This window comes from Gopherus evgoodei, chromosome 9 (genome assembly GCF_007399415.2).
Source record: "Gopherus evgoodei ecotype Sinaloan lineage chromosome 9, rGopEvg1_v1.p, whole genome shotgun sequence".
In the NCBI taxonomy this organism is placed as follows: Eukaryota; Metazoa; Chordata; order Testudines; family Testudinidae; genus Gopherus; species Gopherus evgoodei.
The window spans coordinates 82396505-82411699 of record NC_044330.1 but is presented as its reverse complement, the minus strand read 5'-3'; the positions used below and the strand labels follow the sequence as shown (position 1 = coordinate 82411699).

The following is a 15195-nucleotide window of genomic DNA, read 5'->3' as shown; positions in this document are numbered from 1 at the left end:
ATAGCTCATATTTTCTAGACTTTATTTTTATTGCTCGTCTGGACTTTCTCCAATTTGTCTACATCTTTCCTGAAATGTGGTGCCCAGCAGTGGAGACACTACTCCAGCTGAGGCCTAATCAGCGTGGACTAGAGCAGAAGAATTACTTCTACCATCTTGCTTAGAACATTCCTGCTAATATAGCCCAGAATGAGGTTTGCTATTTTTGCAACTACACTGTTGACCCATATTTACCCTGTGATCCACTATGACCCCCAGATCCCTTTCCGCAGTACTCCTTCCTAGGCAGTTATTTCCCATTTTGTATGAAAGCAGCCATTGGCTTCAAGGAGACTACTCATGTTTTTAGGGTTCAATTGGTGCAGGACTGGGGCCAAAGTGTTTGTTTGGGAGGCACATACCAGAACTATAGCTCAGGATTTACTTGCAAAATTCAGATAGACAGAAAGCCATTCAAAGATCTTGTAGCTGGAGCTGAGGTAACTAGTGTGTTGCAATATATTTGGAAATGGGAACTCAAATTACAGGAAATGTATGGGGGGGAAACAAATTCAGTTCCTGTGTGGGAAGGTATAGGCTCAGACCCTCCAGTGGGGCGTGGCTCCTTATGCTGCACTGCCAGTGTATAGTAGACATAAAGCTAGCCGAAATGGTCACATGAGGATTACTTCTTTGTAGGGTGAGCATCTGGTGATGCAGAGCCAGTGTAGTAGCTCCTATGCCACCCCCTCATGGCTAGGGCTTCCCTAATCCCAGGCTGCAGGATCAGTTCCTTGGGGTTGTTAGTGGCTAATACAAGTTAGAACAGTCCCTAGGCTGCTCTAAATTACACCAGAAGATGGGCCTGCCACACAACTGGCCCACAATTGGAGGAGTGTATAGGTGGCTTAAAGTCATCTGTGCACACACCCTTTTGAATTAGGTGGTGACAATCAGTGATCTATGCCACTGAAAGTTAAAAGCCCGTGCAATAAATAACAGGGAACAGGGAAGACATTTTCCTGTGAAATCAGTGTTTGTTTTGGGATTCAGTGCATACTCTCCTCCTCTCTTCTCCCTCCCCCTTTGCATAAGCTCCATCAACTTCTATATTTACATTTCCCACTGGCTCAGTGACTAATGGTCTTTGTAGAGCTGCCTCATGACCTCATGTGAGATTTTAAGAGTTTGTTTGAATGAATTTACCAGCATGCAAATGTTTTCCTGCTGCTGTGCTGTAACTTGTTAAGTGTGTGTGGGATACGTACATGCCTTCTGAGCACGTTTTCAGAATATCCACTCACATTTCAGTCCTTTTTATTTTGAGTCTCTTGGAATTTAAAATTACTCTCAGAATGCTCCACAGCACGATCAAATAAACCCCTCAATGGCAGCCAGAGGAGCGTCTGGTCAGAAAGGTATGAGTAGAAGCAGGACCCTTTGGATTTTTGTCTCTGTTTAACTTTGATGAAGATATATTTGTTTTGTTCATTTCTCCTGAAGCAGTTCTGCAGTCACTGGTGTCCCACTGTGAGCTTATTTCTACTGCAGTGCCACACAAAAAGCCTTATAAAGGAAGCACAGCTACACCTCACATCCAGCTTATTTATGGCTTTCTTGAAACAGCTCGTCGTCTTTCTCCTTTAATGATAACTTTTTCCTGGGTCCCAGTATCACACTGGAGGAGGAAGCCTTTCTAAATGTGGAAAGTCTCCTCCGAAAGTTGCCCCCTGAAAAGAAATACAGGAGCGGGTCAAAGCAGCAGTTTGATGCTGCCAAGGATAGGGTTATCACTACTAATTTCTGCATGAAAAGGATGTCTTCACAGCTGGAGTCTTTCCTCTTCAGGAAGTGAAGGTGGATTGTGCGCTGAATATGGTAAGGTGTGAAGCTGACCAGGAAGGCAGCTGTTACAATGATTATCATCCAGATGGCCTTCCTATGAGTAGACTGATTCTTCTTCAGTGAATTCTTCAGTAAAGTCTTTATGATCATGGCATAACAGATAGTTATGACACTAAAGGGGATAATGAAGCCTACAAACAGCGCAATATAATGTAGGACCAGCAGACTGGTCATCTCACTGCTTTTGGGAGGTTCAAAGCACTTTGTCTTGTTACCTTCTTCGTAAGACCCACTCAGTAAAAATGGAGAACTTGTCAGTGTGACAAAAATCCAAATGCTCACACATGCCAGTCTGGATTTTTTCTCAGTTACCAAATTGAGATTCTGGACGGGGAAAACGATGGCTATGCAGCGAGAGAAGCTCATGGCTGTCATGAATAAAATGCTACAGTACAGGTTGACGTAGAATGCATAAGAACTAACTCTGCATAAGAAGTCACCAAAGAACCAGTTGCCTCTGTGAACATAATACACTACTCGAAGAGGCAGGGTGCATACACAAAGGAGGTCTGACACTGCAAGATTCAGCATGTAGATCTGGAAGGCTGTCTTCTGCCGATACGTTTTTATGAGGACACACAGCACAAAGCTATTTCCAACAAAGCCCAGAATCGCAATCATGGAGTACAACGTGGAGTACACTTTATTTCGGAAGTCGTCAATGGTGAAAGGGCATGTTGAGTTGCTGCCAGACAATGCGGTCATATTTTCTGTGGTATCCATAGGCTCTGCCTGAGAGGTATCACCTTGAAACCTACAGTCTAAAGATGAAAAATAAAAGTGAATTTTATAAAGCATGGAACATCAAAATATAACCCAGTTATTAAATGGAAAAGACAGAAAGGTGGGCTTTTTGTTTGTTTTTTGGGGTGGGGCTAGCAGAGTTCATATTGAGCTAATATTTCAAACTATCCTCACAAAAGGCGTAACTATCCTCACAAAAGGCAGGATCAATGTTCTTAAACCCAGATTATTCGTACTATAAACATAAAGGGTGAGATTTTCAAACTTCCTCAGCATTGGCTGGACTCTTCTCCCATTGAAGTCAATTGGAGTTTTGCCATTGACCCCCAAGGGAGAAGAATTAGCCCAACACTGAGAACTTCTGAAAATCCAATGCTAATTTCTCATAACTCATTCTGAAAGCAGATAAAAGAACAAAACAAAAATCCCCACTGGTGCTACCACTGGTTCCAAACTGGCAGTACAGTAGTACTGTTTGGAGCTGCAACGCAGACAACTTGATTGGCTTCCAAGTTCTAATTTCCATGTTAGCTAAAAGGAGGAGAAGGAAATATCTGACAGCAGTATAATCACTGGTCAGCAAACACAGAACTTCAAAATGTATTCAAAAGGGACACTTTTAGCTACTCACCCCTGTTTTTAGTGCGCTCATTCTCTAAATACCTGGCAAATCCCAGCTCCCTCCACACCATTCCGGAGGCCTTCTTGTATGAGGACAGACCTCAGGAGGAGAAAGCCCATATGGCAATTTTTGAAGCTTTAACCAAAGTGTAGAAAGAAGCCTTTTCTAGTACACAGAACGATTTAAAAAACTTTAAAAATAATCTTGAAGACAGTTCCAAGGTTGAGGCTGCTCACAGCTAGAATAGATGCTTGTTAGCTGCCAAACTCCTGCACAGGCTTCACTCCACTTAGGGATAACACAAATCTTAACATGTCAAATTAATATAAATATACACAGTCCCTCACTCATTTCATAAGAGCCCTACATGTTAGCCTACCAAAATCCAAATGTGGGAGGAGGGCTTACAATGGGAAGTGAACTACCAGAAAAAGCTTCAGATGACATGGGATGAATTTCTTTAATGTCAATGTTTTCTATAATTGCCCTTTGATGACTAAGCATTTCTTTTGTTGTAAGATGCTAGCCTTACTCACCAGGCTGGGGAATCATCCCATGCTCACATCAGTTTTTAGCCCTGCCTCCAGTCTCCATTCATTGTGCAAACCTCCAACAAATTCACAAAAGAAAAACAGAACTTCCAGTTGGGGCTTTCTATCCAGCCGCAACACCTAGGGCTTCCCACCTGGAGACTCTCTTCCCCAGGAACTACTGCAGGAGACAGGTTTTAGAGTGTTAGCTGTGTTAGTGTGTATCAGCAAAAACAAGGAGGAGTCCTTGTGGCACCTTAGAGACTAACAAATACTGATACTCACACTTTCTTGTCACCTGTTTGAAATGGGCCACCTTGTTTACATCAGATTGCATCCGACTAAGTGGCTATTCACCCACGAAAGCTCATGCTCCAATACATCTGTTAGTCTACAAGGTGCCACAAGACTCTTTGCTGCTTTTACAGATTCAGACTAAGGGTATGGCTACATTTGGAATTTCAAAGCGCTGCCGCGGCAGCACTTTGAAGTGTGAGTGTAGTCAGAGCGGCAGCGCTGGGAGAGAGCTCTCCCAGCGCTGCATGTAAACCACATCCCTTACGGGTGTAGCGTGCAGCGCTGGGAGCCGTGCTCCCAGCGCTGCTGCCCTGATTACACTGATGCTTTACAGCGCTGTATCTTGCAGCGCTCGGGAGGGTGTTTTTTCACACCCCAGTTGCAGCGCTGTAAAGTGTGAGTGTAGCCAAGCCCTAACATGGCTACCCCTCTGATTCTTGATTTCATTGGCCTCATTAGCACTACAAAAGTGATGTTCCTTCCCTTGGTATTCACCCTTTCTTGTCAACTGTTGAGAATAGGCCACTTCCACCTTAACTGAATTGGCTCGTTAGCAATGACCCCCCCCCACACTTGGTAAGGCAACTCTCATCTTCTCCTGTGCTGTATATTTATACCTGCCTAAATAAATAAATAAATAAAATAAAATAATGCCTACTTCATTTTCCACTCCAGGCATCTGATGAAGTGGGTTTTAGCCCATGAAAGCTTATGCCCAAATAGTTCAGATGCTAAAAAGATGATTAGGATGAATTCCATCTAGGTCTGTGACGGGGACCATTGAAGCAGGTGCTATGAAGATAGAGATTTACTCCCTAAATCAAAGAAAAAATGTGTCTTATGCAGCACCATTTAGGAAGTGCACACTAGTGTGGTGCAAGGGGGCATTTCAGTCTTCTGAAATCATCAAGGGAACTGCTGAGCTCAAGCATTTAATTACTTTCGGTTTCCTTTAATACTGGACAACTTCTGTATCAAATAAATATTTCTTGGAGGACCTAATATTAGAAATGCTCAGCAGCAATCTCTGAATGACATGCTAGCTATTGTGTGTGTGATTTAAAAAGAACCCCTCTATATGCCTGTAGAGGGGCAGGCGAGATTTGGAAGTTTACAAGCAAATCTGTTATATAATGATTTGTTCAGAGCCACTTCCCAGCAGTGGGTAAGATCACATCCTGTCTGAGTTAGGGCCAAGTAGCAGGAGCGGCGCCAGGGTTTTTGATGCCCTAGGCAGGGTCCTTCCGTGCCCTTGGTCGTTGGCGGCAATTTTGCGGCAGGGGGGTCCTTCCGTGCTTCCGGTCTTCAGGGCACTTTGGCAGCGGGTCCCGGAGCGAGTGAAGGACCCGTCGCAGAATTGCCACCGAAGACCCGGAGCGCGGAAGGATCCCCCGCCGCCGAATTGCCGCCGAGGATGGCAAAATGCCGCCCCCCCAAATCCTGGTGCCTTAGGCGACCGCCTAGGTCGCCTAAATGGAAGCACCGGCCCCGCTGAGTAGGCAAATCCTCCATCCTTGCCTAGGTTAGCTTCCTTAGACAGACTCTGTTCCTCTTTGTGGGTTTCGTTCAGTTCCATTGCTTTATATAGAGCAAGTTAGAAAATCAGGCTGACTAATTTGTTCCATCTTAAATCTGTTGGCAGTAGCATTTTATAATGTTTGAAGTAGATAAATAAAAACAAAGCAACAAGTCCACCACTTAAAAAAGCCTAGTGTCTTCACTCTCAAGCAAGATGTTTGAGATTACCTATGTGAGAAAGAATTAATACATGATGACATAGTAAGGATTTATCTGCATGAATTTACTTAGACTGTGAGCTCTTTGGGGCAGGGACTATCTCTGTTCTGTGTTTGTGCAGTGCCTTCCACAATGGAGTCCTGTTCCATGACCAAGGTTCCTAGGCACTACAGAAATACAAATACTAAATAATAATAATAATAATGATGATAGGTTTGGGATGGTCAGATTACTCAGGAGTGGGAAGGCATCAGCGGGTTACGCAGGTGTTCCCAAACAACACAACATTTATAGCATCCTACCCTAACAAGCCCTCGATATGTGCCAAATATTTTACAGCAAGTCTATTTTTATAAATATTCTGGGAAGTTTTAAAACTTAATTGGGACTATTTTTTGTTTTCTTTCATCTCTGATGAAAGAGTCTCTGATTCTCCAGTTACCATGAATTCAACAAAAACTCTAAAAGTGACCTAAAATAGCTTTCCATACATAAAAATATCATGATCTTAAGGTCTGATATCTCTGGATAATCCATGTGTCTCCCCATGGACAGAAGGAGATAGTATCCCTGCTTAGAGTAGCTCAGTGATGAGTCTGATGGACTTTGGGGAAGAGGTGTGGCTGCAGTGGTGGGAGAGGCTGTGGTTGGAAGGACATTACAACATGCAAACTTAAATAAGCAAGAGTCACGTGGCTTTCATTGTCCTGAGAAGATGTTCATAGTTGCATTTGGACGCCAAACCTATCCTGATTTTGGTTAAGTTCAGGATTCTGTATGAACACTTTGCACAGCTATGCCCTCAGCCTGGGACTAATTAAAACCAATTACCTACTGTAGGAAGGATTTCCCTCCCACTATTAGTTCCCCGAGGACCCAATCTCCCCCAGGGGTTGGTTATTATATATAAATTACTATTTCTCTTATTAGCCTTAAGAAGACAAGCAACTAGTCAACAGCTGTTTTTGATCATGCTTTTCTTTTAAAATAGCTGAGCACTGACATTTGTCGGGTTTCTAAATATGATTAAAGATTTCCTTTAAAATCACGAGTGATTTGTAAGCGAAACCAGAAACCACCGATGAAAATGTGCTGCATTCAAACAAGTAGACTGATTATAACAAATAAAATATGTGACAATTCTTGTGTGTATCTGATGATGACTTAGGTTAATTTTGCATCATATGAAATTAGGTACAGGGAAAGTCTAATTTACAAACATGACCAAATGCCTCTGCTGATGTAAGCATAATCAATAGGAAATTTTAACTAAATCAGTTGCTGTCTATACTTAATGGAGTCTTGAACCAAAACCTTGGATCTGAACAAACCTCTTTTGTGGAGATGTTCCAAATGTGAGTTCAGATCCAGACATCACATTTGCAAATAATCCCCCTTTTTAAAAAAAACAGTGGCAGAACCAAAACCCTAGATCCAAACATCCAACCTTGGGTAGAAATTGGACTAAACTTTGTGACTTAGACCTACTGCTTGTTCACATATTGAGGGTATAACAGATCCCTCTCTTTTTATGTTCTTTACATAACATCAGCGCCTTGAACCATTTATCTAGGTACAGCTGCAGTTAACATGGCAGGCATTTAAGCAACCAGAAGGGGGCAGCCATGATTAACCAGACCAAAGTATATGCCAAATTAAAACTACCACTCAACAATTTAGAGAGGATTTAGTTTTGTTATTCTTAGTAATTTTTCATATACTGTACGCAGGCTTCTAGTGGGTTTTAAATAAATTACACTGGAAAATTGTACTAAAGAATTACATAAACAAGAGAGGTTTCAGAGTAGCAGCCATGTTAGTCTATATTCGCAAAAAGAACAGGAGTACTTGTGGCACCTCAGATTCTAAAGTGCTGCAAGTATTCCTGTTCTATAAACAAGAGACAAACCCAAGTATAAGATGCCACTATGGCTGTTTTTAAAATGAGAGTTAAAGCATAATCAACCCTAGATGTAAATTCTAGTGTTCTTGATGATGTGAGCCAGATTTAATTTTCTCTGAGGAGAAGTATGTGAGCTACCTGCAAACACTGAACTCAGATAGCTGCTTTTAAAAAATCCTTATTGTTATATTTTAGCTTAAAGCATAGTGAAATATGGCCAGAACAAACTGAAAACCTTGATGAGTTATATTGCATAGATTTGAGTCAGCTTGCAAGATCAGTGTAGTGACTTGTATATTTTTCTTTCAGTTAGAGCATACATTATATTCCTCTGTGTTATGCCTTGTAACAGTCAGTCAGATACAGATCCTAATGCTGTAAACAAGCATATGCTTAATTTTGCTCGCACAAGTAGTCCCAGTCCCACTCAATCCAGTGAGACTGAGTGGAAGTGTTTGCAGGATCGGGACCACAGTGTATCATGTTTATTTTATACTCTATTCTTTATAACAGAGTCCCTGGATGGATTGTCTAGGTCAGCAGTTCCCAATCTATGGATCATGAGTCATGACCCCACCTGGGGTCACACCAAAATGGTGGCCTCCATGCTGTCTGGGGTCACAGAAAGCAATAAAGTTCGGAAATGGGATTATGCAGGCAAAAAGTTTGGGAACCGGTGATCTAGGACCTGATCCTGCCTCCTGCAGGTCCATGGGAACTTCGCCATTGACAGGGTTAGCAACTCTCATGGTCTTATTTCAAGTCTCAACATACTTGGTGTAATTCATGAAACCTCAGCTGTGGGAATCAAGAGATTGCATGAGAAACTCTCCATTCATGAAAAAAGCTGGAAGCTTCTAGCCCTCATGGGTTGCAGAGAAAAGTTTGAAAGTGTGAAACAAGGGTACCCTAAAGCCTCAGAAATCAGAAGGCAAAGAAAAAGAACCCCAAAGGTATTATTTTTTAAAATATCCTGATTTTTAAGGCAATAATGATCTTTTGGGAGCCTCAGCTCATGATTTCTGAACTGTTGAGGCTGTCAATAATGCGACTGACTTCACCCCCTAGCTCCTGTAGCCTTCAGCTCTGAACCTGAAACCACTTATGCACATGCATAACTTTTCCCAGGAGAGTTCAATGGGACTATTTGTGTGCAAAATTACTCCTGTGCAAGTGATTGCAGGGTGGCAGCAATAGAGAAGGATTTCCTTTTTGGTTACATGAGCTTTTTGGCTATTAGGTTTTTAAATGTCTCTTTCTTTTGCCCATTAGTTTGGTCAAAGCTGAAGGACTGTAATATAAGTAAGTTTGGGTTATGTGGGTTGTGTGCGTTCTGCCTTTGTAATCTCCTCCCCCAAGCGTTTTATTGCATCATGCAGTCAGTAAGCAGAAGTGTGCCAGTCCCAGCACCTGTGACTAAGTTTGATGCCCGCAGCAGAAAAGAGAGAATGGCAGTGAAATGTTAGGTGAATTGTAGTGCCTGTGAAAGGTGCTGGATTGAACGTGCTGCAGGTTGAGGTCTTCTGTTTATCTCGAAACAGACACATAGGGAACGGCAATACAGGGTCCCCACACTGCCCTATCAATTAGCTTTGATTCAGAGGGACCAGCCCTAGGCTTTAGACAGCAATTAATTTTCCATGCTCATTGACTGCTTGAGCTCTTTACTATGGCCTTGTCTATACTGGGGATTTGCCTTGATTTCAGCTTCCAGTGTAGCTACGCCAGTGCAAACTCCTAGTGTAGACAGGCAAAGACCCTATGAGCCATAATTTGCATCTGTGCACTTTACAACATTTTTACAACCTGTGCATTTCAGTTAGGGGTAAGTTCTCCCAGTGGAAACAGAGGCTTTGCGTTCTGCACTAGAGATTTGCACTGCTGCAGTTACTTTCATGGCAGGCCACAAATGGCTGAAATTGTGGCAAATTCCCAGTGTGGACAAGGACTAAGAGTGCCAGAAGAACTTTCAAATAGTGGTGGCGGCATTCTGATGTGGAAACCTATTAAATGGCAGCTCTCAGTCATAGCTAATCTGGGGCTGGATTCAAGTCAAGCTACATGAGAAATGCTTCATCTTCTATTACCAATGTCATGGATCATCTAGTCTGCATGCATCTGCTCTTTCTGTTAGTGTCCAAAGTCCATGAAATAGGATTTTCTGTCATATTGATTAGCAACAGTAGATCAGCTGTGGGCTATTTTTAAAAAGTAGGAAAATTTTTATGCTGAAGTATACTTTTGTTATGGTTCTGTGCTACTCCCAGGTAAATCTATATGCTATATTTTCTGTGGAGATGTTAATTTTTGAGGAGATATGGTTTGAAGTGCAGGGTTTCTCAAACAGGGTCGCTGTTTGTGTAAGGAAAGCCTCTGGCAGGCTGGGCCGGTGTGTTTACCTGCCTTGTCCGCAGGTCCGGCCGATCACAGCTCCCACTGGCTGTGGATCACTGCTCTGGGCCAATGGGGCTGCTGGAAGTGGCGACCCCGGTTTGAGAAACCCGATCTTGTGGGTTTTGTAATTGCAAATAAAGATATGTGGAACCACAGAATCATGGAAGTGTAGGATTGAAAGGGACCTCAATAGGTCTTCTAGTCCAGTCCCCTGCACTCAAGGCAAGACTACATTACTAGACCATTCTTGACTGGTGTTTGTCTAACTTGTTCTTAAAACCTCCACTGACAGAGATTCCACAACCTCCCGAGGCAATTTGTTGCGGTGCTTTCCTACTCTGATGTCCAACCTAAACCTCTCTTGCTCAATTTAAGCCCATTTCTTCTTATCCTATCCTCACAGGTTAACAAGAACCATTTTTCACACTCTTCCTTATAACAACCTTTCATGTACTTGAAGACTGTCATCATGGTCGTCCCCCCTCCCCCGCTGCCCCATAGTTTTCTTTTTGCCAGAGTAAACAAATACAAGTTTTCAATCTTTCCTCACAGGTCTTGTTTTCTAGACTTTAAATAATTTTTGTTGCTCTCCTCTGGACTTTATCCAATTTATCTACATTTCCTGAAATGTGGTGCCCAGAACTGGATACAATATTCCAGCTGAGGCCTTATCAGTGTTGAACAGAATGGAAGAATTAAGTCAATTTTTCACACTCTTCCTTATAACAACCTTTTATGTACTTGAAGACTGTCATCATGGTTGTCTCCCCCTCTCCCCGCTGCCCCTCAGTTTTCTCTTTGCCAGAGTAAACAAATACAAGTTTTCAATCTTTCCTCACAGGTCTTGTTTTCTAGGCTTTAAATAATTTTTGTTGCTCTCCTCTGGACTTTATCCAATTTATCTACATTTCCTGAAATGTGGTGCCCAGAACTGGATACAATATTCCAGCTGAGGCCTTATCAGTGTTGAACAGAATGGAAGAATTAAATCTCGCTTACAACACTCCTGCTAATACATCCCCGCATGATATTTGCTTTTTGGGGGGGCAACAGTGTTACATTGTGTCAAGTATCAGACGGGTAGCCCTGTTAGTCTGAATCTGTAAAAGCAGCAAAGAGTCCTGTGGCACCTTATAGACTAACTGACGTATTGGAGCATGAGCTTTCGTGGGTGAATACCCACTTTGTCAGATGCATGTGGTGGAAATTTCCAGGGGCAGGTATATATATACAAGCAAGATGCAGGCTAGAGATAACGAGGTTAGTTCGATCAGGGACTACATTGTTGATTTAGGGCTCCTTTGAGCAGCCTCTTAAACAAAAGTAATTTTCAGATTCTGAGAGACATAGTCTTTGCTTCCCAGATAATATGAATTATTACCAAATAACAATAAAAATTCATTATCAGTCTGATCCTGATGTATCAATATTTTCCTAAGAGGTAAACAATTGCTTTTGTATTTGATTAATTCTCACTTGCAATTTGATAGTATGGTATTTGTAGTCAAGTGAACACTAAAGAAACTTGAAGCCTTAATGTGATACCATTCAAGCTCTCCTGAAGCTATCTACACTGGATATTTTCCTTTAAATTTCCCACTGTTGTTACCACCAGTTCAGCTTCACTAGTGATAACAAAGCTGGGAATGCTAGTATAGACAAGCCACCAGAGCTTTAACGCCTGGCTCTGAACTGGTGTAGATAACACAGTGGTTAAATACAGATGGTTGGTTTTCACTTATTGCCTATATATTATACAGGAATTTAAATAAGATCAGATACAGGTTTTTGGTTTCTTTAGTATTTGCTTGGTTACAAATACTTCAAACTGCCAGCCTTATTCAAGATTTTTGTTATGACCTGAATACCTTTCAGCAGGTTGTTTGGTACATTGTTGGTCATGGGGCAAATTTTTCAGTCAATACATAGTAGTTCTTGCCAGATCCAAAAATATGAGCTATGTTCACCAATCCTAAAACTAATATTTCTACTTTACTGGGAGGAGGTGTTAAAATGATTGCTGTAGAATAAAGGAGAAATGGTAGGGTTCTTTGGCTGTGGGTAAGTTTAATATAATGTCCTCGAAAGAGATTTGCCTACTTCTGACCTTCTTTAGACAGTGCTCATGTCCAGAGATGGGAAATGTGCAGCCTGTCTGTCAGTCCAGTAGATGCCTCAAGTGAGGTACCCAAATCCATAGTTAGGTATCTGAATACAGGTGACTTGATATTCAGTGGTGTGAATGTGTAACTGGATTTGAGGAACCTCACTTGTAGACACCCAGGCTTGAAAGTTTTCTTCCAAGTCTCAAATTCTTCTACAAGTTATCAAAAAGTCTGGCATTACATCTGAGGGAACGGAAAATAACTCCGTCAGTTACTGTAGACAAGGAAACCAGCAAACTGCTGAACTTTGGAAATAAAGTCATGTTTTCTCCTAATTGAATCTGGGGCAGACACATCCTCCCCCAATCCTGGAAACCCCCAAACACCTTCCCCCTCCACACTATTGAGAAATCCACAGAAAGCCCTAAAATGGTCCTTATTGAAGTTTTGCAAGAGTTCTGCCCCATGCATACTTCTTCCATTATGTCACTGTAGTTGTATTTTACAAGTTAAATCCTGCAATTTTCTAAACAATTTATGAAAAAAGCCTAACTACAGGTTACAAAATCAGGCTGAGAGGCGATAAGACTGTTCTCCGACTTCTGCAACTCTCACTGTACCTAGCAATCTGCAATGTTAAAGCTATGGAAAGAATCTTTGCAACTAGCATTTAAACATCAGATCAACTTACTTTTTAAGTCTCCAACTTGACACACTGGATCTTCTCACTGTTTTCACCCTTAGAAGTCAGTGAAAGATTTTGAGGAAGTCTTAAGGTTCAGTATTTTCTTCCCAGCTCTGTCTGGAGCTGGCTTCGGTACCAAGCTGCTTAAACCAGAGCGTATGCTAAGAGCACACAGACTATTTGCATTTTCTTTGGTCGTTTAGGAAACCCTCTGTAACGATCCTCCCTTAAGGCAGCTCTTTGCTGTGAAAGGAGGCAGCATGTGGCTATTGGCTAATGCTCAAAGGGGAAGAAGAGAACAGCCCACAAAAATATCTAAATATTTGCAGTTAAGTGAAAGTCACCTCATGGCATTGTTCAGGTGCGGGAGGGAGAACAAAAACAAAAAAGGAGAGAGAGAGGCTTACAAGTGCATCTGGCTCTTCCAAGGCTCCAGACTCCCAGCTGCAGGAACTATCAGGAGATGAGACTTCTCCTGCTTTAAAAGAAGAGCAGCTTGTGTCCCTCTCCAATTCCTGTGGCTAGGGAGTGGCTTACCCCTATGAACAGTGTAAAAAAATAAATAACTTCCCCACAACTCATTAATTCAAAGAAACAGATCGTTTAGACAAGCTGATACCTTTATCTGGAGTATGTGGCAGTGAGTCCAGAACAGATCAGAGGGTGCCTTTGAGTTTGTCTTTTCCAGATACTTTTTCCTGTCCCCTTTCCACACCCACTATCCTGAGGCTTCCCATTTTTGCTTCCTGTTTTAAACATTAAAAGTGCAAAGATCTGCTGGACAATCTTGTGTGACTCCATCAGGAGTCCGTATCTGGGAAATGGAAACTCCAGAGCATGCTCTGAACTGGCCATGGGCTCAGTAAGGTAACTCATACAGTGGGCTGGGATTGTCAAAAAAGCCTAAGGAGTCGAGTGGCAAAACCCCACATTTCTAAGGGGACACTACCGCATTGCAAACCAGGTGTGAATCTACAGGGCACTAGTTTGCCACGCAGTAAGGGCCAGTGTGAATGCTGCTACAGTGCACTAAATCTCCCAGAGTGCTCTTTGACTTACCATGCTTTAGTAGCAGCCAAAGAACACTCTGGAATTTTCAGTGCAGCTGTGTCCAGTGGTTAATTTGTTATGAAAGAGGTGCCAGGGCTATGAACAGTCAAGCCTAGAGGTGCTGGGGCTCAGCCTTGGCAAGCCGACACAAATTAAGCGCTTGCTGTGTCCACATGGGATGTTACTGTGAAGCAAGCTGACACACTGCAGATTCACGCTGGCTTGCCATGCAGGAATGGCAGACAAGCCTTAACACCCGATGGTGCCTCTAAAAATCTAGTCCACATAAATACACATGGATGAGGATTTGGACCCCCATATATAAATCAGATAGGTTTTGAGACAAGGCAGGAAATTCAAAGTTAAGGCTCAGATTCTATCCTGCAAAGGGGAATAATAGATTTGTACACCGTTTAGCTTCTTTAAGCTCGATAAAGAAGACCCAAAAGGACTTTTTAGAGTATTTTTATCTGACTTGTTTTTTACACTGAAAAATATCAGGCATATCCAACCTTATCTTCCTCATTTTTGCAGGAGCTCTCCCCTGTGCATCCAGAGGAGTGGATCAGGAGCTTCCTCAGCTTTAATCGAACAGGATTGTCAAATCATTAGCAAGGAGATCTTTTCTTCCAACTGCCTATAGGGTTTTTGATTTAAATCAGTGGTTCTCAAACTTTTGTACTGGTGACCCCTTTCACATAGCAAGCTTTTGAGTGTGACCCTCCTTATTCATTAAAAACACCATTATAAACGCTGGATGCAAAGTGGGGTTTAGGGTGTAGGCTGACAGCTCGCGACCGCCCATGTAATAACCTTGTGACCCCCTGAGGGGTCCCGACCCCCAGTTTAGACCCCCCCTGACTTAAATAGATATTAACAAAAATAAGCAGGGTTAAGCAGTGTGAGCAAAAAGCACGCTCCCTCTCAACTGCACAGTTTTCACTCCTTGGTGCCTGTGTGGATCTAATTCTATTTGTTTCCCAGACATCCCTAGAGCTTACCTGGAAAAACAGAGTAGATGCGACTGCAGTTTCTAAAATCAGAGCTTGAGCATGTATAATTTAAAATCTCAGACTGTCATATAGCTTATGAAGCAAAAAGGGTCCAACCTCATTTTGTTTCTTTGTATGTGACTTTAACACATACTAGAAAGCAAGGGGATCTGGAAGCACCATGGAGTCGTTCCATTTGCTTCTCAGTTGCAGCAGAGCAATCATCCCCTTTGGACAGCGTGACCGTGGGAA

At 42.3% G+C, this 15195-nt stretch overlaps 1 protein-coding gene across 4 annotated transcripts; it reads right to left on the bottom strand.

Annotated features, from left to right (window-relative positions):
- Positions 1 to 234: 234 nt before the first annotated feature.
- CYSLTR1 (cysteinyl leukotriene receptor 1) lies at positions 235 to 14988 on the bottom strand. 4 transcript variants are annotated; one of them, XM_030575883.1, is made up of 2 exons: positions 14953 to 14988; positions 235 to 2645 (listed from the first exon to the last, which is right to left on the bottom strand). In XM_030575883.1, the coding sequence occupies exon 2, from the start codon at positions 2605 to 2607 to the stop codon at positions 1582 to 1584; it is 1026 nt and encodes a 341-aa protein (XP_030431743.1). In that variant the 5' UTR covers positions 2608 to 2645; positions 14953 to 14988; the 3' UTR covers positions 235 to 1581. The 4 variants fall into 4 exon arrangements, with proteins under 4 accessions (XP_030431743.1, XP_030431742.1, XP_030431741.1 ...); XM_030575882.1 differs by lacking the exon at positions 14953 to 14988 and adding an exon at positions 13246 to 13383; XM_030575881.1 differs by lacking the exon at positions 14953 to 14988 and adding an exon at positions 13309 to 13383.
- Between the last annotated feature and the right edge of the window lie 207 nt (positions 14989 to 15195).

Excerpts from the sequence above, each read along its gene's own strand:
- CYSLTR1 (XM_030575883.1), bottom strand. The coding sequence starts at position 2,607 with ATGGATACCACAGAAAATATGACCGCATTGTCTGGCAGCAACTCAACA.